Source organism: Haliotis rufescens, unplaced genomic scaffold, assembly GCF_023055435.1.
Source record: "Haliotis rufescens isolate VD_foot unplaced genomic scaffold, xgHalRufe1.0.p SCAF_15, whole genome shotgun sequence".
Lineage (NCBI taxonomy): Eukaryota > Metazoa > Mollusca > Gastropoda > Lepetellida > Haliotidae > Haliotis > Haliotis rufescens.
In genome coordinates, this window is record NW_025963835.1 from 1263004 (window position 1) to 1287976 (window position 24973).

General features: G+C 40.2%; 1 protein-coding gene across 2 annotated transcripts; it reads right to left on the reverse strand.

Annotated features, from left to right (window-relative positions):
* Positions 1-682: 682 nt before the first annotated feature.
* LOC124114036 (adhesion G protein-coupled receptor B2-like) lies at positions 683-20472 on the reverse strand. 2 transcript variants are annotated; one of them, XM_048396013.1, is made up of 7 exons: positions 20376-20462; positions 14391-14465; positions 10085-10314; positions 9597-9693; positions 6924-7085; positions 1956-2111; positions 683-754 (listed from the first exon to the last, which is right to left on the reverse strand). In XM_048396013.1, exons 2-7 carry the CDS (start codon positions 14461-14463, stop codon positions 747-749), a joined length of 726 nt encoding a protein of 241 aa, XP_048251970.1. In that variant the 5' UTR covers positions 14464-14465; positions 20376-20462; the 3' UTR covers positions 683-746. The 2 variants fall into 2 exon arrangements, with proteins under 2 accessions (XP_048251970.1, XP_048251971.1); XM_048396014.1 differs by lacking the exon at positions 14391-14465 and having other exon boundaries at positions 20376-20472.
* Positions 20473-24973: the final 4501 nt, after the last annotated feature.

Consider the following 24973-nt stretch of genomic DNA (forward strand, 5'->3'; position numbering starts at 1 on the left):
TTAACATGAATACCCATTCAGACACGAGCCGACAAGTCCTTGTTTTAGCCCCTTTATGCCGAGCGCCAGATAGGGTACCAAGAAGTACCATCCGTTAACGTCTATTGGTATGATGCGGCCGAAGATCGAACTCTGGACCTTCCGCTCTCCGGGCGGACGCTCTACCACTAGACCACGGAGGCGGTCGAATTTGGCGTTTAACAACAACAGCAGCAAGTCACCCACCGATTTTTGGCTGCGCCCTCCTTTTACGTTTCATTTCCGTTTCATTTCCACTGTGACAGCAAGCACGAAACACAAACATAAACGAGGCTATAATTCACTTGTATGCACAAGTAGATGCTAAGCTACGTTTCTTTTCACCCTTCACAATCCATCAAAACGACAAAACCCCAACTGTACAACATCACTTCATGGCCAAGGTGCTCCTGTTTAAAAGCAGATGTTAACATTTTAGAAATGAAAACATATTTTTTAAACCGTTAATTAGAAGAAATGGTTTTTAAAAATATTTTCCTGTGCTTTTGTCAGAGTGATATTCCATGTTCTTGTGGCAAACTGAACGTATTTGTACAGGCTTTTTGGGACATTGCCAAACTGCATGGCTTCCGAATGCATCAACTTCTCAACCACAATGTCACTCTGGTGGCGTTTTCAAGAATAAAAACTACTTGACGCGTAATAAGTTGCAATTTTATTTGAAACGCATCAGCGGAAATAGCGCCAGAGTAGTTTCGTAGTTGCGTCTAGAAACCTGGAACCGACAAGTTTAAGAGTCTTGTTTGAATAAGGTGCCGACGATATACTTATCTGGGGATTCCGTGTTGGAGTGAGTGAGTGAATTGTGTTTAACGCCGCTTTTAACAGTATTCCAGTTAAATCGCGGCGTGTCAGCTTCGTGTGGGAGGGGGGCGGTTGGGTAGCCTTGCGGTTAAAGCGTTCGCTCGTCACGCCGAAGACCCAGGTTCGAATCCCGACATGGGTACAATGCGTGAAGCTCATTTCTGGTGTCCCCCGCCATGATATTGCTGAAATATTGCTAAAAGCCGCGTAAAACCAAACTCACTCACACTCACTCACTCGTGTGGGAGGAAAGCCCGAAGTGATGCAGGTCTAAGACGTTTACCACTTCGGTGAAACCCACGAGCACGGGCATGGTGCTGACAAACCTAGAAACATAATTCTGTGTTGGAATATTGTGTGTTTTATGTCTACCACGGCACTCAGCAATATTCCAGCTATATGACGGCAGTGTATATAATTAATCGAGTCTGGACCAGACAATCCAGTGATTGATATCATGAGCATCGATCTACGCATTTGGGATAAGATGACATGCATCAACAAGTCAGCGAGCCTGACCACCCGATACCCGTCTGTCGCCTGTTAAGGTGCGTGATATGGTGCTGAATTCCTAATAAAGTCCCGTTGGGAATCCGAGTTAGAATTGGTTCCCTGCAACCTATGTCGGTCGGAAGTAGCAACTCCATGGATGGTGTTCAGGCTCGGTGACTTGGTTGATTGCGTGTCATCGTACCCAGACGGCGTAGATCGTGGCTCATAATATCAATCTCTGTTTTTTCAGACTGCAAACATAACTGGAATATTGTTGAGTGTGGCGTTAAACAAACAAACAAAAAACGGCGTGGATGTTTTATGTTGGAGGAAGAACCACATTTTCTCTAAAAGGAACCGGACAATAAGTTATCTTAGGAGCCACAAGATATGTTTAGTCGGGACATCCGATGACCAATATTTTATTTTTCCTTTTAGGGGGATGGCGGGGAGCAGGGTCGCTGATTTGGTTTGATGCACGTCATCACGTTTCCCAAATGCGTTGATCGATGGTCACTGGATTGTCTACAATTTATAGATCGCCGTCATATAGTATGCATATTGCCGAAACAAAAAACAATACTTTTGACCCTCTATATGATACTTAGGAATATGCTTACTCCGGGGACACCCTGGTGTGTCGCACGTTCTCGTTATCCCTTGTCGTCTGGGACCCCTGCATCTCCTCACAAGACACCTGCGTCGACGCAGAAATCTCTGTCTGCATCTTCTGCATCGCCCGACCTTTGTCCAGCTGCCCCATTGCGACCATCCAGCTGCAATGAACGTGGTTTGTGAGACTGAATGTACGTTGTATTTTCAGTTAGAAAACAAGAGTCATCAAAAGATGACCTTCCGATCCCGTTAGTCGCCTCTTACGACAAGCATAGTCGCCTGCTACGGCATATTCGAAAGCACAAATCATCTGACTGTGACATTAAGTCCAACTTGATGAGAGTATTTCTCTCTAATCCGTCTGTCCGTATACAAGAGTAGTTATTGTGCTCTCAAAACAATACCATTGAATAGGGATTCGGAACATTGTATTTCTATGTCAGGTACACACCAATATGAACAGTCAAAATCAAAGTTGTTGCATGGAAACAGATTTTTTTCTAAACACCCCTAAGTAGCAAAAGGGAAACTGGTCTTTGTGTGTGCAAAGTGTCATGAAAGAATACCAATCAGTTTTAGAGACATGGTCTGGGCAAACACACAACTATGAACCAAGTCAAACTTGTTGGCATGGAAACAAGAATTATATTTTTTTCTTCTTAAATTCCTAAATAACAAAACACCACTTCAGCCCTTGGTTAATACATGTACCAGGTTAGGATGAACAAAGTTTTTCACAGTTCTCAAGTTGTGCTCCGGAAACGACACCTACCCCTATTTTTTTAGACGAAGTCCAAATTGTTTCCATGGAAATCAAGAAAAAAAAAAAATGCCAAAAATCCGCAAATAACAAAAGGCACCACACCAGGATATGTTTGATATATCTGCCAAGTTTTGTTGAACAATAAAATATAGAACGTTTTTCAAGTTACGCTCCAGAAACCAAAAATAAGTTGCGCAAAATTATCCGCGAAACTAGCAATCGTGTCCTTGTCCAACTTCTTTCCATAAAGATTTTTAAAAATAAAAAAATTGAAAATCACAAAATAGCAAAAGGCACCACTTCAGCATGTGACTGATACATCTTTCAAGTTTCGATCAAATATACTGAATGGTTTTCGAATTTTGCCCCGGAAACGAACCCCATCCCAAATGGATTCTATGGCCAACTTCTTTCCATAAAAAAATAAAAATTCGAAAAATCCCAAAATATAAAAAGGCACCACTTCAGTATGTGAGTGATTGATTCGACAAGTTTCGATCAAATACGCTGAATGGTTTTCGAGTTCTGCCCCGGAAAAGGAAGTGATTACGGACAGACAGACGGACGGACACACTGGGTGATCGCTATATCCCCCCGCATTATGTGCCGGGGGGATAAAAACCTTCTCCGTGGTCTAGTGGTAGAGCGTCCGACCTTCCAGGTTATGGGTTCGATCCCGCCTGGTCGTACCGAAAGACGTTCAAAAAACGTACTTATTGTTACCCTGCCTGCCTATGTGAATAAATAAATGCTTGTTTTTAAATTTGGTGTGATGCTATTATCAACTGACATTACTGAAGTCTCTGTCTGGGGGATTAAAGCATCGTAAAATTATTGTCCCCCTGTGTGACACGTACATGTAATCCTATCATAATCGATGTAAATATCATCATCCAGTGTTTTTAAGCCAACTCATTGCTGAGTATTTTTTAATATTAGTGAGTGAGTGAGTGAGTTGGGTTTAACGCCGCTTTTAACAGTATTCCAGGCATATCGCGGCGTGTCAACTTAATGTGTGAGGAAAGCCAGAAGTGATGCAGGTCTCAGACGTTTACCACTTCGGTGAAACCCACGAGCACTGTTTTAATATAAGCTAGTATTGAGCATAACCACCAGAAGCTAAAGTGATGACGTAAATCCTGCTGGGGTATCATGCAGGAAGCAGAGGTACCGTAAATCCCCATGATCGCCAGCGAGGTGACCTAGCTTTGGTCACTGGTGGCCTGTAGCCTGTGTTTTAAAACTGTTTACATGATATTGTTATGCTTAAATACGTTTCATAATTATTTTCTAAATATAGTATGTTCAAATATGTTTCACAGCTTGTTTTTAAATAAAACTTAAATAACTAAATTGTAAATATATTAACGCTCGTCTCGTATCGTCGCTATATGGCTAAAATAATGCCGATACGACGTTAAATTTTAACTCACTCACTCACTCTGGCGATGGGCTGGTAACGATTGCAATCCATTTTCTATCCTAGCTTTTTTAAACAATATTGTTGATTTCACATGATTATGAAAAGGGTGTTTGCGTTTATACAAAAACAATATGTTAATTTACACTTTTTACACTTAATTGATGGCTAAATTCCGTATCATTGCCAGCAGCTGAAGCGATTGAGTTGGTTGGTTGGTTTGTTGTTTAACGCCGCACTCAGCAATATTCCAGCTATATGACGGCGGTCTGTAAATAATTGAGTCTGAACCATACAATCCAATGATTACTATCATGAGCATCATTCCACGCAATTGGGATCGATGACATGTATCATGTATGACAAGTCTGCAAAAGACGATGTCGCATTAGCCAGTAGAAAGATCATTGAAAAGTTCTAAAATTTCTAGGATTATAGGTGATTTTAGGAGACACATTTAAGTGCCTGAACCATGACAATGAATCGGAGAAGATGATGAAATTCTTAGATTGGTTTTGACGTTTGATATAGGTCAAAGCTGTAAAGATAGCTTTGGCCTCAGCAGTAAAAATTGATCTAGAATCTGGTATTCTTGAGGACACAGTTCTAGATCCAATGATGGTGGCACTTGCAACTTTGCCACAATCCTTGGACCCGTCTGTAAAAGTGGGCCTGTGGGAATTATATTGAGTTCGCAATTGGTCGTACGCTTGTTGATAAACCAAAGGATTTGTTTCGGAGTTTTTGAGTTGGGTTGGAGTGAGGTCTACATGTACCTCTGACTTCACCATCTGCCAGGAAGAGGACGGCAGAAGACGGTAAGGTGATATTATATTTAGATCAATTTTAGCTGCGGTGATGTGTTGTTGAATTCTGATTCCAAGTAGTGGAACCAGGTTTGATAGATTTCGAAACAGGTTTTCATACTGAGGGCGGAAAACACAATTGTATGCTGGATTCGATTTAATTGAGTGCAATTTTGTGATGTATTGCAGTGAAAGTTTAATGCGGCGCAGTTCGAGTGAAGGTTCATCGGCCTGCACATACAAAACTTAGGCCCTGATGGTGTATTGTGTCTTATTTTTCTAAATTGCTTTTGCAGGCTCCACCATAGACAATGGAACAACATTCTAGTTTTGAGTGTACCTTGACCATAACATGCAAACGGCTATTAACCCACCCTATAATACACAGATACATTGTATACATTTGTTTGTTATGAAGAGAATAATACATTTATGCCAATAGGATTCGCCCTGGGGGTAAAAAACTGATAGATATATAAACTAATACGGTAAACTACGTTTAACGAACACGCGAACAACGAACGGACAGATACAACGAACGTATTTTTGGCCCCGGCCATTTGCTATACATGTGCTGTATATATGTTTATAACGAACTGCGGTTATAACGAAATGAGTGAGTGAGTGAGTATGGTTTTACGCCGCTTTTAGCAATATTCCAGCAATATCACGGCGGGGGACACCAGAGATGGGCTTCACTCATTGTACCCACGTCGGGAATCGAACCCGGGTCTTCGGCGTGACGAGCTAACGCTTTAACCACTAGGCTACCCGACCGCCCCTATAACGAAATGAAATAAGTGATCCCTTTGAGTTCGTTTTAACCTCAGTTTACGGTAATTTGTCAATTTGACATCTGACATCTAGATATGAAATCAAGAGTGTATGATTCTGTGTCCTAAGGTCAACTTAACCTTTCCCATCATACATACTGGATATATAACGTTATTAATGGGAAGATTAAAGACCCGTTAGCCGCCTCTTTCGACGGTGCAGTCAACAGTGACTGAAAATGGCTCAATACACGTGTGTGTGTGTGTGTGTGTGTGTGTGTGTGTGTGTGTGTGTGTGTGTGTGTGCGTGCGTGCTCTCCCTTTGTTGTCATTTGTCAACAATTCCTTTTCAAATAGTTCCTGTACAGAAATAACGCAACACCGCAATTGTCATTGACGGCTTGAACAGCAGATCTTTTCAACAGCGTGCAATGTTCTTCATTGCCAAAACTCATAACAATCACACAAGCGTTTGTTTCTTTTGAAGTATGTCCCTGACGCCATTATTATCATAAAACACTTCTTCCAATTGCGAAGTGACATTTAGTATAATCATGTAGCGTTTCAGCCCCCAAAATGTGATATTTTTGTTTCAGGTAATTTTCAAGTATATAATAAGAGATAAAACCCTTTCCATAAAACATATCATATTCGAAATGAAAACCACGTTAAATTCATCACACGTGCCTAATCTTGATAAAAGATCTCAATAGGAAAAAGCATCATATAAATAGTGCGAATAAAAACAGCATTTGTACAGTGAAGGTCCACACCTCGGAACCCTGTTGGACCGGAAACCATGCATCCGGATAATCGCTGTTGAAACCGTTTAAATTCAATTCGTGTGAAAGGTGCGTTATAACAAAGTAAGGATTTGTTAATCATAAATATTGTTAATCGGGACAAGTTAACTGGGAATGATGCCGTCCGAACTGAAGGGGTTTCGCTGTAATTTGCATTGGCTCCTTGGTCAATGGTATATCAAGAGAGCCGTGAAGATCCGGGGTAGAATAGGTCTTCAGCAACTCATGCTTGCCCTAAAAGGCGACTATGCTTGTCGTAAAAGGCGACTAACGGGATCGGGTTGTCAGGCTCGCTGACTTGGTTGATTCATGTCGATGCTCATGATATCCGCCGTCATATAGCTTGAATATTGCTGAGTGCGGCGTTAAACAACAAGCCATCCAAACCAAGTATATCAAGATACTAACTTGGGCATCCAGGAAGGTTACAATCCACAATTCGGCTGTCGGTGAGTGCCTCTTTACATCGACTGACTCGTACTGCAATGCAAGTCCTATTCCTCGTTTCTGTCTTGTTCGCTGGACCACACGTCACACTGCAGTCACCGACCCATTGACCCCAAGGGGAATCTGAAAAGCAACAAAGAGATAGGAGTTAGCCAGCAATCAGTCATCTTCATTTCACCCTACAAACTTCATTTTTGCATTAAGCAACAAACACTATGGTTGCCATCGTAGGAACACTTGCTAGAATACAAATCACACTTGTCGATTTTCTTAAACATAATTTTGTGGTCAGGCCAGATGACTTGGTTGTTGTGTGGAGTTGTATTGCAACGGCTCATAATTTCAACGACCATTACCATTCTTGCCAAGAAAATACCTGGAATATTGCTACTGCGGCTTATAACAATAAACATTATTCTATATTTTTTAACTTTTTTGTTTTTATTCATTTTTAAAGCCGCGTGTTGTTGTTTTTTAAGAATAAAGTAGTTTTTTGTAACTGCTTCAAGACATACAATTTTAATTTCTCTCAAAAAAAGAAGCTCAAAAATATATTTTGCAACTACAATACATTTTGTTTCAGGTCATCAATCCATCTCCAGAGGGAAAGGAGGTTAAAGTCCCATTTTTCACCCTTGCCGAACTTGTAGCTCGATTGTATCACCACCAGTTGCTATTACGCGTAATGTACCTTCTATGTCCCTCCTATTTACAAATTCGATTCCACCTCTCATATCACTTACATTTGATCACAAAACGGTGGCGCCCACTCTACACGTTCTGAACAAGTTAATCGAAGAAAAGTTTTACATTCCGTCACATACGTAACACTTAGCAAAATAATTAACGATAGTAGCACAACACAGCAAGTCGATTACAAATATGAAAGGGTTTGGAAAATAGCTGTCGGCGACCAGAAGACGTAACACGCTTTTTGCATATACTGCAATCGACCCAATTCTGCTTGGCAGTCGCCATGATATTTTTGAACCGGATGTCGATTTACTTACGCGAGTCTTTATTGTACTCTGAATAGAATAGTTAGAATAAAATATAATTCCAGTCTAGTTCGACAAGAGTGGAAACTGAACTTTTACAGTCAGTTAAATGACTGGCCTCGGGAAGATAGACATCCATCAAATCCATTGAACAAATATTTGGGGGGAATAATAATGGAAACAAATTTGTTTTGGGGCATATGTTTCTCAACAGTGAGGAGACAGGTGGACTATTTTATTGAAAACAAACGCGATGAGGGACGAACACGGTTAGTATTTTTCCCCACAAAAAACGACCTAAAGATCAAAATGGGCACACACTGAACTCGGCTCCTAAATACAAAGTCAGTTGTCAAGCATGGATAAGCGAGTGTGCCTGCGACTTCGTATATGTGAGTGAGTGAGTGAGTGAGTGAGTGAGTGAGTGAGTATGGTTTTACGCCGCTTTTAGCAATATTCAAGCAATATCGCGGCGGGGGACACCAGAAATGGGCTTCACACATTGTACCCATGTCGGGAATCGAACCCGGGTCTTCGGCGTGACGAGCGAACGCTTTAAACACCAGGCTACCCGACCGCCCCCTTCGTATATGTGTGGCCACTGGTGAGTTAGGATACGCTCAATGTTTTGCAAAAACACCTGTCGTCATCACTATTTGACAATGATTCACAATCACGTGCTTATGATTCAGTCGCATTCGTGCAACTGATTCTTCTTTAAGAAGAGAATTCTTTATGGAAATTGTTTTGACTACGATTGGTCAATTTCAGTATTTGCTTTTTTCTGATGTTCGTAAAGTGAGAATATGAGTGAGTGAGCTGACTTTAACGCCGCTTTTAACAGTATTCCAGTCATATCACGGCGTGTCAGCTTAATGTGGGAGGAAAGCCCGAAATGATGCAGGTCTCAGACGTTTACCACTTCGGTGAAACCCACGAGCACGGGTATGGTGCTGACAAACCTAGAAACATAATCGGGGCGAAGCGGAAGTCGAACCCACAATCATAGGTTTCTGGTGTGCCCAAGGGACGCAACTCTGCACAGCGAATCGCGGCGCCTTAGACGACTGGGCCACCCGTGGCCCCGTTAGGATATGAAATGAAGGAGTCGAAATGAATATTATACACTACATTTTGTAGCTGAACGTTTTGGTTTGCTAGTTGTCAGTATGTCCGTGCATACTTTGTGACATCTAACAATCAACCATGTGCCTAGATAAAACATGCTATTTTCCTGACACGAATTTCATCAAAAAGTGAAATTGTTAATGGATTAACAGATTCTGGGAAACAATTCAACAATATGTGATCTTACATGTATTTTTCATCGTGGGATTCTGGTTTAGAATTAGTTCTAGCAACCTATGACGACTATGATAATAGATCTAGTTCTCAGGTTCGGTGACTTCGTTGATTTTCCGCCGCTGTATCCCGGCGGTGTTGCTCATAATATCAATCACTGGCTTATGTGGGCCGGACTCGGTTATTCTCGCAGGCAGTTGGGGCTATTGTCGGCACAAGTACAACAAAAATGTACCCAGGGTATCTTTTTGTATACACAGGTGTACCATATGGTGATACTACTAACGGTTCTGGAGTCAGGTTTGTAGAGTATCAAGGTAAATAGCACACTTACAAAAATCATTATCCGCGATGATTGCAGAAGTACTAGTTACGGCACCAATGGAATCACCACTAAGAATGATACGGAACTGTTCGGCGTCTTCCGGTTCCTGCAAATAGAAAAAAGACGAACATATATATGACGCGGCAGATTCGCAAGTGAGATGTTTTGATAAATTTACGAGATTTGCTTGCACTTTTGTTATATGAAGGTGGACTGAAAATATATTATTATGATTTGGACAATATATTTCATCATAACACTGGGTCAAAAGGATTTCAATATTTATACTATCTAGCAACAGAATGTATAAGCTGTATGTCACTTCTATTTGTAACTACACATATGCCAAATTCATCACATTTGAACAAAAAATGGCGGGGAAAAAGCATGTGGAATTTTCGTCGGAATCGTACATCTGCTTTAAGTCGAGATTTATGAATAAGGTTTTGTATTTTGCCGCTTTTATTTATTAAGAATATAAGCCCTTAAGTCTTTACATCGTCGTCATTTATTTGAACTTCGACAGTCGCCATTGTCTGTCCATTCAGAAAAGTGACATTTCCCTCTCTTGCTGCCACTATGTCATTAGGTTGTATTGTTTCGTCGATGAGTTCGTAATTGACAGTACAATTTCCCTCTGTGCCTAGTTTTCGTTCGAGATTGAACACGATTGGACCCGCGTCTTCGTTAGTGTTGCCTGTTGATAGGACGACGCATACTGTGCCACCTGCAGGGATAACATAAAGATTCAGTACTGTCTCACACATTTCTTTTTAATTTTTGAATGAATAAAAACATATTCAGGTCGTGTGTAAAACGTTGTGAAAAAGATACAACATTCTCATTTTCAATCGCAGACAACTTTTTCATTTCAGAAAAAGATCGGACGCAGAGAAAATAAAACCTTCAAATACTATGTTGATTGATCATTTAGAAAGGTTAATCTTTAAAGTAACCTTAAAATAAATGAATAATATCAATTCAAGCAACTATCTTAAGCTCCAATCCACACTTGAAAAAAATAACTGTTCTTTATGTAAAGATCAATAAAGATAAATGTATTGTGAAATTAAATAATGCATCTTTAAAAACTTTTTCATGAAGACATCTCGACTTTAAGGTTGTGATTCACAATTTGCACGTGCAGCACGGCACACAATTTGGATCTGAGCATGTTTGAACATACACGTGGTTTTGTTTGCTGTTTGTTATTTAACACCACACGCAGCTATTTTCCAGCTACGACGGCGGTCTGTAAAAAATAGCAAACAAACACACCTTAATCGAGTCTGGACCAGACAATCCAGTAATAAACATCATGATCATCGATCTACGCAATTTGGACTCGATGACATGGATGAACAAAGCCTGACCACCCGATCCCGCTAGTTGCCTCTTACGATTGCTGAAGACCTATTCTAGCCTGGTTCTTTACGGGTATGCTACCTTGTGGGACACCCTGATCTTGTTTGTAAAAATCAGACAAGGTCCCCCCTACACATACCTGGAGGGGCCTATCTGTTTAAAAAGTGTTAAAATGGTTAATGGTACTTCTACTTTTTGTAAGATCACAATCAACATAAAAAGGTGTCTCTAAACAGGAATCAGGTAACTGTTTAGGTAATGGATATTATAAGCACCTGTATCGGTGTCATGAGCTTGTCTGAATGTGATATTTAACTCATGAAACGAAAAGATTTCATTGTAATCCTGACCATTATCAGCAATACAATTTATTTTCCGTCCATCTTGTCCTTTTAAGTTCTTAAATGTCGGCACATAATTTGATGAGGATAAATGTTTTACTTTAGTATCTCCTAGTTTATTTGCTGTATCACATTTATCGGTTAGTAGTGTGTCACTCTCTGAACAATAGGTTTGAAACCGTTTATCCTTTGGGCCACATTCCAAACCTTGGATATTGGTGTTCGCGAATTTATTTTAGAAACATAGGTTCCCCAAGATTGTCGTTTATATTTGTTTAAATGTACGACGAGCTTTTGCAATTAAAATATTAAATTCATTATAGTGGTAGCACAGATATTTTTCCTAGTTTGTTTACAATCGGTACTAAACCAGGGTTTACGTGTATGTTGATTTGCAGAGGACTTTGGTATACAGTCATCATTTCATTTTAAACGACAGTACAAACTGATTATGTCCAGCATAATTACTGAAACCATTCGTCACCACTCGCTCCTTTCCGTAACCTGCAAGAAGACTCGTCCCCAATTCGTCACCACTCGCCCCTTTCCGTAACTTGCAGGAAGACTCGTAATAAATTTTGATTTTACATACGTCTTACATAAAAAAATATACCCAAGAAACAGTTAAATGTGTTCAATCATACTGTGTAATTCCCCACGTGTCCCGATGTGCTTTAAATTGCATCTGAAATATATATAATATATGGGAGAATAAATGTGAAACATTACGCAACGAGTTTACAATTGTTTTAGGTATGCCCGTTTGCGCTAAGACGAAACCCGGTCGCAAAAATGGCCATGATAGGGGCTCGAGCCGCTATTCGGCTTGTCCCGGAATAACACGAGTTGGTCACGAATGTACTGAAACACTCGGGTTTTACCATTGATAACTGATCATAGAGAGCTTGAAGCTCAGACAGCTGACGACCTGACGAAGGCGAAATATGCAGAGGGCACAATAAAAGGCAACGCACTACAACGTCGTACCACAACGGCTTAAAGATTGTTATCTTTTTAGTTTGACAGGGTTGTGTATAGCATCCTGCCAATGATTGAAGATCCTCCAGTGACCCTATGACAGGGAGGAGAAAAATAATGATATGCACTGAACTGACGTAGGACATACAGGATGTCCAGGATCCAAACTTATGAAATAATTTGATTTGATTGTCTGACCCCAATTGATTCAATGTTTGATTGCGTCATGTAAGCAATGAGTCATGATCAATAAGGCAACATTGAACACAACTATGTTTGATCATTATACACACCAATCATAAATAAAATGTTATGATCGGTCGGCAGAAGAAAGGTCAGGTTTGAAAAATGACAGCTACCAAACCAAAACCGAAACGCCCCAACACACCCGAAACATTGCACATTGACCATGCAATTCCTCCGGGGCCTAGGGTCATTACTCATTTTGACATTCCAGTGATACCCGTGAAGAATCCGGGGTAGAATAGGTCTTCAGCAACCCATGCCTGGCGTAAAAGGTGACTCTGTTTGTCGTAAAAGGCGACCAACGGGATCGGGTGGTCAGGCTCGCTGACTTGGTCGATACATGAAGACCTATTCTATCCCGGAATCTTCACGGGTCCCGCCGCCATGTAGCTGGAATATTGCTCTTTGAATTTCTGTAATCATCTGTCATTTTCGCTTACTTGTTTTAGAAGGTATACCAGTAATTACACAGTGGAGAGACTACACGTATTTAAACGGAAAAGAGAGGAACTTATGTCCTTATATAGACTAAGTTATCCTGACAATAGATTATGCTATATCTTCGATATAAATACACAATGCCATTTAGAAAGTGTTCAAATGTAACACATGTTATATTTGGGATAACACTTTCTTAGTAAAGTACAGATTCTAGTACTTTTTTGAGTTGAGTCCCGTCCGGGATTCGAACCCACACTTGCCAGAGTGAGGCACCTAATCGCCAGCACACAAAGTCAGCAATCTAACCCACTCAGCCACCGAGGCTTCCACAAAATGAAAGTCCGACAACTGGTAGTCTAGATCACATACTTTGTGTACCCCTCTGACAAGTGTAAATTGGCACGGCTCCCATGGCCGAAAGCTATGAATACACAATGCCATTTAGAAAGTGTTCAAATGTAACACATGTTATATTTGGGATAACACTTTCTTAGTAAAGTACAGATTCTAGTACTTTTTTGAGTTGAGTCCCGTCCGGGATTCGAACCCACACTTGCCAGAGTGAGGCACCTAATCGCCAGCACACAAAGTCAGCAATCTAACCCACTCAGCCACCGAGGCTTCCACAAAATGAAAGTCCGACAATGGTAGTCTAGATCACATACTTTGTGTACCCCTCTGACAAGTGTAAATTGGCACGGCTCCCATGGCCGGAAGCTATGAATACACAATGCCATTTAGAAAGTGTTCAAATGTAACACATGTTATATTTGGGATAACACTTTCTTAGTAAAGTACAGATTCTAGTACTTTTTTGATTAGGTGCCTCAATCTGGCATAGTAACTTTTTCCTGCAAGCATGGGTTGCTGAAGACCTATTCTACCCCGGATCTTAACGGGCCTCCAGCATGTTGTTATCTCGACACATGGTGGCCCAGGGATAGTTGTGATGACGTTCTGCTAAGGAACAAATTTACCTGTCGAGCAAGGGGACATGACATCCTGGATTCGATCGTTGTACCGAATCCGTTAGAACATGTCTACATGTCAATATGTCAAGCCTGCAGTATTGATCCATGCAATTGGGATCGATGACATGCATCAACCAAGTCAGCGAGCCTGACGACCCAATCCCGTTAGTCGCCTCTTACGACAAGCATAGTAACCTTTTCCTGCAAGCATGGGTTGCTGAAGACTTAATCTACCCCGGATCTTCACGGGCCTCCAGCACGTAGTCGACATGTCAAGCTTGCAGTCATGAGACAGGCAACCTCACAAAAGGGACTGCGGGGCGTGTAAGCCGTGTCACGAAATGGGATTTTCCGTGTGGTGTAGTGTGGCGTGGCGTGGCGTGGCGTGGCGTGGCGTAGCGTGGTGCGTAGTGTAGTGTGGAGTAGTGTAGCGAAGCGTACTGTAGTGAGGCGTAGCTTACGTTGTGCTTCTGTCTGATGCACGCAGCAAATTAGAAATAACGCAAAGACTAACAGGAGAGTTGAAGAGGACATCTCTGAAAAATAAAAAGAAATTATCCTCGATTACATTTATGACATGTTTTCAATATATCTCTTATATACAGGCACAAATATCCGTTTCATAACACCTAAAAGGCTTACAGCTTTTTCCCCAATTCCGAAAATACCAAAAAGTTCACAGGTTCATAGACTGTCCTTGCTCTCTTGTATGGTAATCAACAGTGCATCAGTTGTATCCTTGCCAATCAATATCATCCTATTGTTAGGTAATTTTACAGATGTCGAGTGATAATACAATAACATGAACATAACAGCAACCCATGCTTGCCGTAAAAGGCGACTGTGCGTGTCGTAAGAGGCGACTAAAGGGATCGGGTGGTCAGGCTCGCTGACTTGGTTGATGTCAATTTGGTAGCAAAATCATCATCATCCATGTTCTTTTTTGGACAAATACTCCTGGGCCATAGTCTGTAATATTATTGTAGGCCTTCAGCAACCCATGCTTGCCGTAGCAGGTGACTATGTCTTTTGTAAGAGGCGACTAACAGGATCTGGTGGTCAGGCTCGCTGACCTGGTTGATGCATGTCATTGATCGCAATTGCGTGGATAGATGTTCATGTGGTCAATCGCTGGACTGACTGTCAAACTCGATTATTTACAGACCGCCGTCACGTAGGTGGAATATTGCTGAGTGCGGCGTTAAACAACAAACCAACCATCAGATTATCAAAAGTTTCAGATTATTGCCACGGCGTTTTAAATAGTATTCAACAGTAACAGATGCATGTACCTATACTGCAGCATTAAAGTTTACAGGGTGAAAAGATATTTCATAGATAATCCAACTATTGAAACTGTAAACTACATCATAGGTGAGGTGAGGTGAAATTGGGTTTAACGTCGCGTCCAAGATTATTGTACTTATACAGCAACGTGCATGTACGTGTGTGTGTTTGTGTGGCTGCCTGTACTAGTCCGGACTGATGCCGATTTATAGTGCTAGCTCACATACTGCAGTTTAACATGAATACCCCACTCAGACACAGTATACTGACTCCGAGCCGACCAGTCCTTGTTTTAGCCCCTTAATGCTGAGCGCCAGACAGGGCAACAACAAGTACCATCATTTAACGTCTTTTGGTAAACTACATCATAAAATGAATAGGTGTTGTGTACTCCCCGCACCCCAAAGAAAAACATTGCACCAATATGTACCACCACTTTCACGTATGACGTCGACATCACGACAGGTAGCCTATTTTCACAATATATCAGTGGTGGGATGTGTATTTTTGTGCCCACACATCTCCCATTTTGTACGACTTATTTTGGCATATGGAGTCATTATTAGCACCTTCATTTACTCTATTTTTACCAAATGCCTCATTCTGACAAGAGCAAAAGCAAATCATATTATGTGATTATACATATTTTGAGTATGTGCATCTACCTTTTTTGTTGGCACGATGCAAAACGAGCAGCTGTATTGAGAAAGAGTCGTAATAAATATTGCCTTTTGGCATACCAGCCTTGTCTCATTTGTTGTAAATATAACCAAGTTCATAACATGCCTCTCACTTCCATGCATGCCTTGCAGAAGCTCCGTGTAGTATATTCAAGCTACATTTTCTCCCGTTTCATTTGCCAAGCATTATAGTTTTATACCTTGCCCCAGTAGCATCATAAGTATGCATTTCTCAGGCATAACATATCGTGGGGAACTTTTGATGCTCTGCATCAACGTTTTTTGTCTGTATGTTATGGCCGGATCGGATGGTCAGGCTCGCTGACTTGGTTGATGCATGTCATAGTTTCCCAATTGCGTAGATCGATGCTCATGATGTCAATCGCTGAACTGTCTGTTCCAGTCTCGATTATGGTGTGTTTGTTTGCTGTTCAAAGCTGCAACCAGCATTAGTTATGCTATATGGCAGTCTTAAAAAGATCGAATCTAAACAAGACAATTCAGTGATCTGTATCATTATTTTGGAGTGAGTGAGTATGATTATACGCCGCTCATAGCAATACTCCAGCAATATCACGGCGGGGGACACCAGAAATGGGCTTGACACAATGTACCAATGTCGGGAATCGAACCCGGGTCTTCGGCATGACAGGTGAACGCTTTAACCACAAGGCTACCCGACCGCCCTCATTATTTTGGAAGCAATCAACCAAGACACCGAGTCTGAGGACCCGACCCTACAGTCGCCACTTGTGACAGATATGAAATCTGTGCTTGTTCCTTTTCATTGAAGTATTACTGAATCACATATTGTTGACATATTCTTTATGATGCTCTTTTAAACTAGACCTGCCCTATACAATATAAGAAACAGTGTTAATGCATTCATTGACTTATTACTGCTTAAAAAATCTACAGTGATATCTCTAAGCTGATAAACGAAAATACCTGATAAAACACAAAACCTGTACGTTATAGAATTATGACAAAAAGATGCAATGATAAAGTAGGATGTTCTTTATCCAAATATTTGCAATGTTTTCGGCGACTTCTGGAAGTGGACAAACAAGCCTTTAGGTAAAATAGGTGGCTTTGAGGATGTTCCAGAATTTTTTTGCTACCAAATTAAAAGGAAACGGCTTAATTATCTATTATGAACATCTGCACTTGTTAGTTATTGATTGATCCGCGAAGTCACGGTTTATCAAAATGTTAATTTTGCTGTATTATTTTGAAATCCATCTGTACGCAACAGAACGAAGAGCGAAGATTTTCGGGATATTTTCAGAAATTCGGATAACGAGGGGGGTGAGCGAAACACCATGGCTACAGAATTTTGTCGACTAATCTAGGCGTAGATACTTTTGTGAAAATTTGAGTGAGAATGGTGCCTTCTGATTTTTTTTCAGCATTATATTAAGTGTTTGATTTACTTTCCCTGAACAGGTATGCGGCTCAATTAAGACACTGGCTTTCATTTCTATCTTGTTTGTGATGGGTTAGTAAAAGAAGTCATCTTATGAATCCTACTGGTCAAGTGACCCACTACCATGACTGGTTCAAAGCTATCATGTCCGGGGACGGGTTGATTTAGATACGAATGCGTTTTTTTCATTAAAATGACAAGGCCTAAGACTTCCCTCAAGGCATTGTAAATTATACAAATAAGACCCCAATGACAAATCTTTTTTCAGGATGGGAAGAGGCACTGTACCCAAACAGGGACGTATCTGTTGACGAGAGTATGATTCCATACAAAGGACGAACAGGGTTCCTACAATATATGCCAAATAAACCACATAAGGGGGCGACCAAGTCACTGGAATTGGCACGACTGGGTACAAGTGGAACTGGCAAGTCATTGTTGTGCCAACAACTGTATCGGAAGGTTCATCATGTGTACGTGGACATCTTTCCCAGGTATTATCTGACAACCAGACTGGTGGAACACCGAGAGCCTGCTGACTGCAGCCTGTCAAGGATGCCCTACCCAAGGCTGGTGATAGAAGGTGATAAAAGACGAGTAAATCTTGAGATCAGTTATTCACAGTGCTTCTTGGTGTTTTTAAAAGAGAAAGATCTCTAGGTCTTCGCCAAACTGCTTCAGGGAGGAAAATATATGCGACAAAAGCCTTTCCATCACAGAGCCAAAAGCGGTCAGTTTGTACAATCAGCACATGGCAGACGTGGACAGGGCAGACAAGCAGTTGCAGTAGCACATGGTGCTCCACAGGTATTTTAAGTGGTGGTGAAAAGAATTGTTGTACCTCTCGAAACTTTGTGTCAATAATGCGCTGGTTATCTCGGCAAACCAAGGTAAGAGGGTCAAAGTCACGGAGGGATATGAGTGACTCGGCAGAGTAAGACTTGGACATCCTGCAGCCAACCTGGACTCCCAGCTCCGCCATTACTCTGACAAGACCCAGGAATAAGTCCCAAAACGTACGATGCCTTGCAATGGTTGTGTAGTTGGTTCAAACAGAACCGCGAGAAGGCATCAGGCCACCTTACATGTGCCCTCTTCCATGTTTTGAACGAGACCATGTATTGGTAAATTAAAGAAATACTTCCCACCTTGACTGTCATGATCAAAAGCCGATATATCGTGTTTAAGTCCTATCCATTATGTTACTGTTAAGGTTTACTGTTGATAATTTTATTGTTATTGTTCGAGTGTACAGTGCAACTATTGTATTTTGCATTTCTCATGAACCGACAAGTCCGCCACCGTGGTAGAGCGTCCGCCCGGAGAGCGGAAGGTCCGGGGTTCGATCCCCGGCCGCGTCATACCAAAAGACTTGTTGTTACCCTGTCTGGCGCTCGGCATTAAGGGGCTAAAACAAGGACTGGTCGGCTCGGAGTCAGTAATACTGTGTCTGAGTAGGGTATTCATGTTAAACTGCGGCATGGTATCTCAGTGAGCTAGCACTATAAATCGGCATCAGTCCGGACTAGTACAAGCAGCCACACAAACACACACATGTACATGCACGTCGCTATATAAGTACAATAATCTTGGACGCGACGTTAAACCCAATTTCACTTCACCTCACCTCACATGAACCGACGAGTTAGAATAAACTTAAGAGTGCGGCGTTAAACAAGAAACAAACAAACAAATAGAATATACCTAATATTCTCATTTCAGCACTTGACATGACGGAACTAACGTTTGTGTCTATTATTTTCAATAAATTATTCATTATTCACCCTCGCATTGTTGTCTGTCAATAACGATTTAGACATATAACTGGTATGAAACGCCTTCCACTTTCAATCACGTAATTCAGGTAAGTTGAATTTTTTTTTACAAATTGTATTGTCGGTTTGGCTTCAACCCGTGTAGGTTTAAAAATATCAGGATAAATATTTTATAATAATGTGAAACTTTCTACCACGTATGTATGGTATGTGATACATATTGGTTCAGTTGTCCCATGTTTGATGAAGACTCAAATCCACACTCGAGCATCCACTCTCTTTACAGCACCTTATGTTCAAATTAACCCAGTAGGCCGGGTGTAGGAAGTGTGAATACAATTCAGCAGGCTAAAGTTTAAGATTCGATCTTCCTCGAGTCAAGTCAAGTCAAAGAAGTTTATGTACTAAAGGCCACCGGTCCATATACAAGAAAGAGTTACGCATGTAGATACAATCATATATGTTACACATTGGGATATACACGTTGTTTGATTAATTCATTTCTTTTGGCTAATGCATGCTTAATATAAAGAGAAAGATTTAATATATTTGATTCGTTCTTTGTCGTCAGCATAACTACAAAGGCGTTTATCGGTGACATTGCTATTAAACAATCTTTTATATATTTCTTTCGGAGATAATTGTAAAATGGACAGACAAACACAAAATGAATTTCATTTTCTATCTCTAGATAACACAATGGACAAATTCTTTTCATTTTTTCAATGGACAGTTTTCTTCCTTCATTTACAAATAGTTCTAGCAAACCAAGTCGATATTTAATTATCTGTTTTCTTAAGTTTTCCGTAGTGAGTACTGATAAATATATTTCTGGTTGAAGTAAAGTCTTGAAAGTTTTGTAATATTCATAACGTGAACTATCCTCTAAAGTGGAGTGCCATTCTTGGTAGAACATATTTATAGACCGATTCCGAAATTCATTAAGAAACATATTTACATTTCCAACTGACTGACATATGCATATAAAACCAAAACCATGCAAAAATAAAAGATTAAATAAAAGTGTTAAATGAATGAGTATGGTTTTACGCCTCTTTTCGCAATGTCCAACAATTCCCCCTCAGTGGATGCCGAACTTGGCTTCACATGTTGTATATATGTAGGGAATCACACTGGGCTTATGACCAAAGTTTCAAAAGTCCCCGCCCTGCATCGCTGACACTATGAGCCATGATATAACAGAAATACTGTTAAAAGTGGCATAACAGGCAACTTACACACAGAACCATTGATGTCAATCTCAATGAGAAAGCTTACCTGCTCTGAAGAGTCACCTTGCAGTCCAACGCTTCTGGATATGTCTTCAGAAGAGGACCATCTTTATAGCAAATGTCGTTACGCTTGGATGGGTAAGGGCGGGTAGGCAATGCAGCTGTCTATTGATCACATTAATGCGGTTAAGCTTCGTGAGGGTGTGTCCAATAATATCTTAATCCAATTGCGTAATAACAACTAAGCTGGTTTGTGGACGTGAAAGTTTGCCATGATCCCACCTTCACTTAAATTGCAAAACTTGGTACAGAGAGTGGACTGGCTCACCTCAGAGAAACTCACCCCAAACACGTGCTGAAACTAAGGGTAAGAATTGTCACGAGTTATATATGGACACGAACCTGTGGAAAATCTAGACTTGTTTAATTTACGTTCATGGCATTTCTGTATGAGGTAGGCAGGAAACTCAAACAGCAAAGCTACCCTAAAGGCTCACGATACCCCTGCAAAAGGATTTGGTTTGGTTTGTTGTTTTACGCCGCACTCAGCAATATTCCAGCTATATGACGGCGGTCTGTAAATAATCGAGTATCGACCAGACAATCCAGTGATTAATATCATGAGCATCGATCCATGCAATTGGGTTCGATGAAATGGATCAACCAAGTCAGCGAGCCTGACCACCCGATCCCGTTAGTCGCCTTTTACAACAAGCATAGTCGCCTTTTACGGCAAGCATGGGTTGCTGAAGAACTATTCTACCCCGGAATCTTCACGGATCAACGCAATTGGGATCGATGACATGCATCAACCAAGTCAGCGAGCCTGACCACCCGATCCCGTTAGTCGCCTTTTACGACAAGCATAGTCGCCTTTTACGGCAAGCATGGGTTGCTGAAGACCTATTCTACCCGGGATCTTCACGGGTTCCTGCATAAGGAGAAATTCCACGTTACAGTAATAGTTCAGTCAGTGGATTATTTCCTGTAAGAGTGGCATGGACCAATAGCAAGTCTAATACAATAAGTGAGTTTGATTTTACGCCGCTTTTTACACCAGAAATGAGCTTCACACATTATACTTATGTCGGGAATAGGCGTGGCGAGGGAACGCTTTAACCACGAGGCTACCCGACCGCCCCCTTATACAATGGAATTACAGGGTTCTACAGAACAATGTTAACAAATTACAATTTACTAATTCAAAGAACTTCTCCCCTGAAGATGATAAAGGTACTTGTGGATCTTTATCTTGATTGGGCAAGTCATCATTCACAAACTTCTTTCCCTCAATACAAATCTTTAAGCTGTTGCAGTCCGTCTGACCCTAAATATTGTTAAGTCTTTTATTGTTGACAGAATCCTTCTATCCATGTTAAGCTTCAAACACCAACAGAAACGGGAAAGTACTTACGATTTTATCTTGTTTGTTTGCTTGTTTGTTGTTTAACGCCGTACTCAACAATATTCCAGCTATATGACGGCGGTCTGTAAATAATAGTCTGGACCAGACAATCCAGTGATTGACATCATGAGCATCGATCCACGCAATTGGGATCCATGACATGCATCAACCAAGTCAGCGAGCCTGACAACCCGATCCCGTTAGTCGACTCTTACGACAAGCATAGTCCCCTTTTACGGCAAGCATGGACTGCTGAAGACCTATTTGCGAAAAGGTAAGCGTACCCTGCTCAATCGGTGACATCAGTCATAAACACATGCAAAGGCAAGTAAATTATTCACATGACAAAAACTCGGGAACACATGTCAAAATAGGGGATTGCATCGGACATCATTTTTGTCACTGATTAGGAAATATATATCTACCATAAAACCTTTTGAAAGCTTTCCTGTGACCTTGAATGTTGTAAACCTGATCAACCAACATTTGAGCAAGAGTCGTGTGACGCTTTTTGAAATCTTTACAGAAAGAGCATGCTAGATTGTGATTTAAAAGTTGTGAAGAGATAGACACCAAAGGCTGCACCTGCTGGGAGTTCTGATAAATAATAGTGTTTTAGAAAGGTTGGAAGGTATCGAATTGTGACAACTGATTAGCAATGGACAATGTGTAGAAGTACAAATATTTAGGTATGTATTTTCCTCCCGAACTGTACTCTCTGGAGCCTGAGACACTTCTGTGCAAGCTCAAAATGTCAAACAATTTCTTAGTAAATTAAATTTAAAGAATTGCCGATTGGATCGGTTGGATTTTAATTATTTGAACAACCGATATTGTTTTATGGTGCAGAACTGTGAGCCATGAATAAATTGATAATGTAATTATTACACGCACATTTTCGTTAAATGCAGGTTACAAATGTGGCCGTTTCCATTATTAGTAATTGGTCGCAGTAGAGTTTCTGGATAACATTTGCCAGACAGCCATAAACAAGATACTCTGGAAGGTGAAAAGATTTATTGAGATAATTACGGGGAAGCAATCAATTATTTCAAAACGGTTTTGGGCACGTAAACGAGAATCAAAATATGTACATTATTCTGTGTCAAATGTATTATTGAAGCTGAGACACATCGTATGTCAATCTTAACATTAGAGGAGCAAGATTTTCTGAGACCCTTGATATAAAAAATACAGCCTGTTTTTTTTATATATTGTGAACATAATGAAGATCAATACCATCTATGCTATATGTCTTGAATGTATTAAAGAAATGATTTTTTGCCTCAATACCTTGTCAGTATAACATTTCGTGAAACGTTTAATATTCTACATACTAAACAGATGCTGTGGATATGTCGTTTAAGCTCTGGTGTGCCATATACAAGTATCTAATATGAGGGCTTAGAAGCTCTTATAAAACTGGAATGAAGTACTTTACTGTAAACTCGTCTCATAAAGTGTAAAGTAACGATGCAAGCGATTTCTTTAACTGTCTTGTTGGGTTACCACAAGGATGTATCTTGAGCCCGATACTGTTCTCAATTTTTATTTGTGAATTGTATTATGAAACTATATCTGACGGTAAACATGGTATTCAAATGTTCCCAAATGTAATAGAAAATTTGATGCATCTTTTTGCCCATGGTGTCATTTTAGTATCAGATTTTGTTGTTGGACTACAGAAACAACTTAACGTTTTAGATTGTTCAACCAAAGAGTGGAAATGAAATGAAAGATGTTTTTTCGATGGTAAATGTGTTAATGATCTGTGTCATTATACATTTCTTGAAAAGTGTTTCGGACCTAATATGACGTGCAAAGAAAGCCTTCATTAATTATATGTCTGTTTTGCAGAAAGTGGAAGCTTTTGCATTGAATATATTTGTTTAATTACTTGATGCCCAAATCCAACGCATCCTGTTAAATGGATCAGAAGTATGGGGATTTCAGCGATACGATTGTCTCGAAAAACTACATCTTTTAGCCTGAAGAAAATTCTTTTCCGTTCGCCCATCAACACCCGATTGTATGGTCTATGGCGAGTGGGCAAAGTTACAATTGCATCACATATAAGAAACCTTTTGTTTACTCATTTGCTGATGTTAAACTCTTTGTGAAACAATTTCGTGAACAATCTAGAAAACAGCTTTTACCAAGAATGGAATGCTTCTCAAGAAAACAGATCAATGTATGACTTGTATAGAACGTTTAAGAGCCTTATTCAAACAGAAACAAACTTATCTATATTATCTCATGATAAATGCAGGAAGAAAAATGTCCACCGAAAAATCAAAGAGGTTATGCCAATTATGTCATTAAGTTATAGAAAATTAAAATCACTTTACTTTTGTATGTCCTTATTATTGTGATCAAAGAGACAAGTTTATACCAGAACCAGATGATGTTGTCTTGTCAAAACTGGCTATATATGTTAAAAATACAATTTCTCTCAGAAACGAATTGTTAAACATAAGTATATATGCGAAAATGTAAAACAACTTATATGTATAACTTCTTTAAGTGGCATTTAGAAGTTGGTGTGATGAAGTAAGACAAGTTCTATGGATGAACAACTTCTTTATTACAATAAGTGCGACGTTTCGGTGTAGATCCTAACACCTTTATCAAGCAAGTGATGATGATAGCTGAGATTGCCACGTCTCCATGTAGACGACGTATAACTTCTTTAAGTGGCATTTAGAAGTTGGTGTGATGAAGTAAGACAAGTTCTATGGATGAACAACTTCTTTATTACTTGCATGATAAAGGTGTTAGGATCCACATTGAAACGTCGCATTAATTGTAATAAAGAATTTGTCTCGCTTCAACTTATATGTAACTCCTTTGTTTAGGGGCCGGGGGCAAATGCAATAAATATTTTTTACTCCTGACACTTTGACTACAGTATTTTTTCAATGTAAAGCTTGCGCTACAACTGTATTCACTAGTGTTGTGTAGATGTTTGTATTGGTTTGTTGTTTAACGCCGCTCTCAGCAATATTCCAGCTATATGACGGCGGTCTGTACACAAGAGGCCTATAGGCCTGTATCGCTCACCTGGATACTTACGCAATCATGACAAAATATACATTTGTATGTACATGTATATAATACTGCAAATATTTCGTAATTTTGACTGTCAGCAGTTAAAATAGGTTGATGGCAAATCTGACAGCATGAACGTGTACTTCTCTACATACAAATGTAGCATAAAGATCTGAACCGTTTCCATGTTA

Coding starts and splice junctions, on each gene's coding strand:
- LOC124114036 (XM_048396013.1), bottom strand. CDS start 14,463: ATGTCCTCTTCAACTCTCCTGTTAGTCTTTGCGTTATTTCTAATTTGC. Junction 10,315..14,390: donor GCATCAGACAGAAGCACAAC/GTAAGCTACGCC, acceptor TTATCCCTGCAG/GTGGCACAGTATGCGTCGTC. Junction 9,694..10,084: donor TTCAAATAAATGACGACGAT/GTAAAGACTTAA, acceptor TTCTATTTGCAG/GAACCGGAAGACGCCGAACA.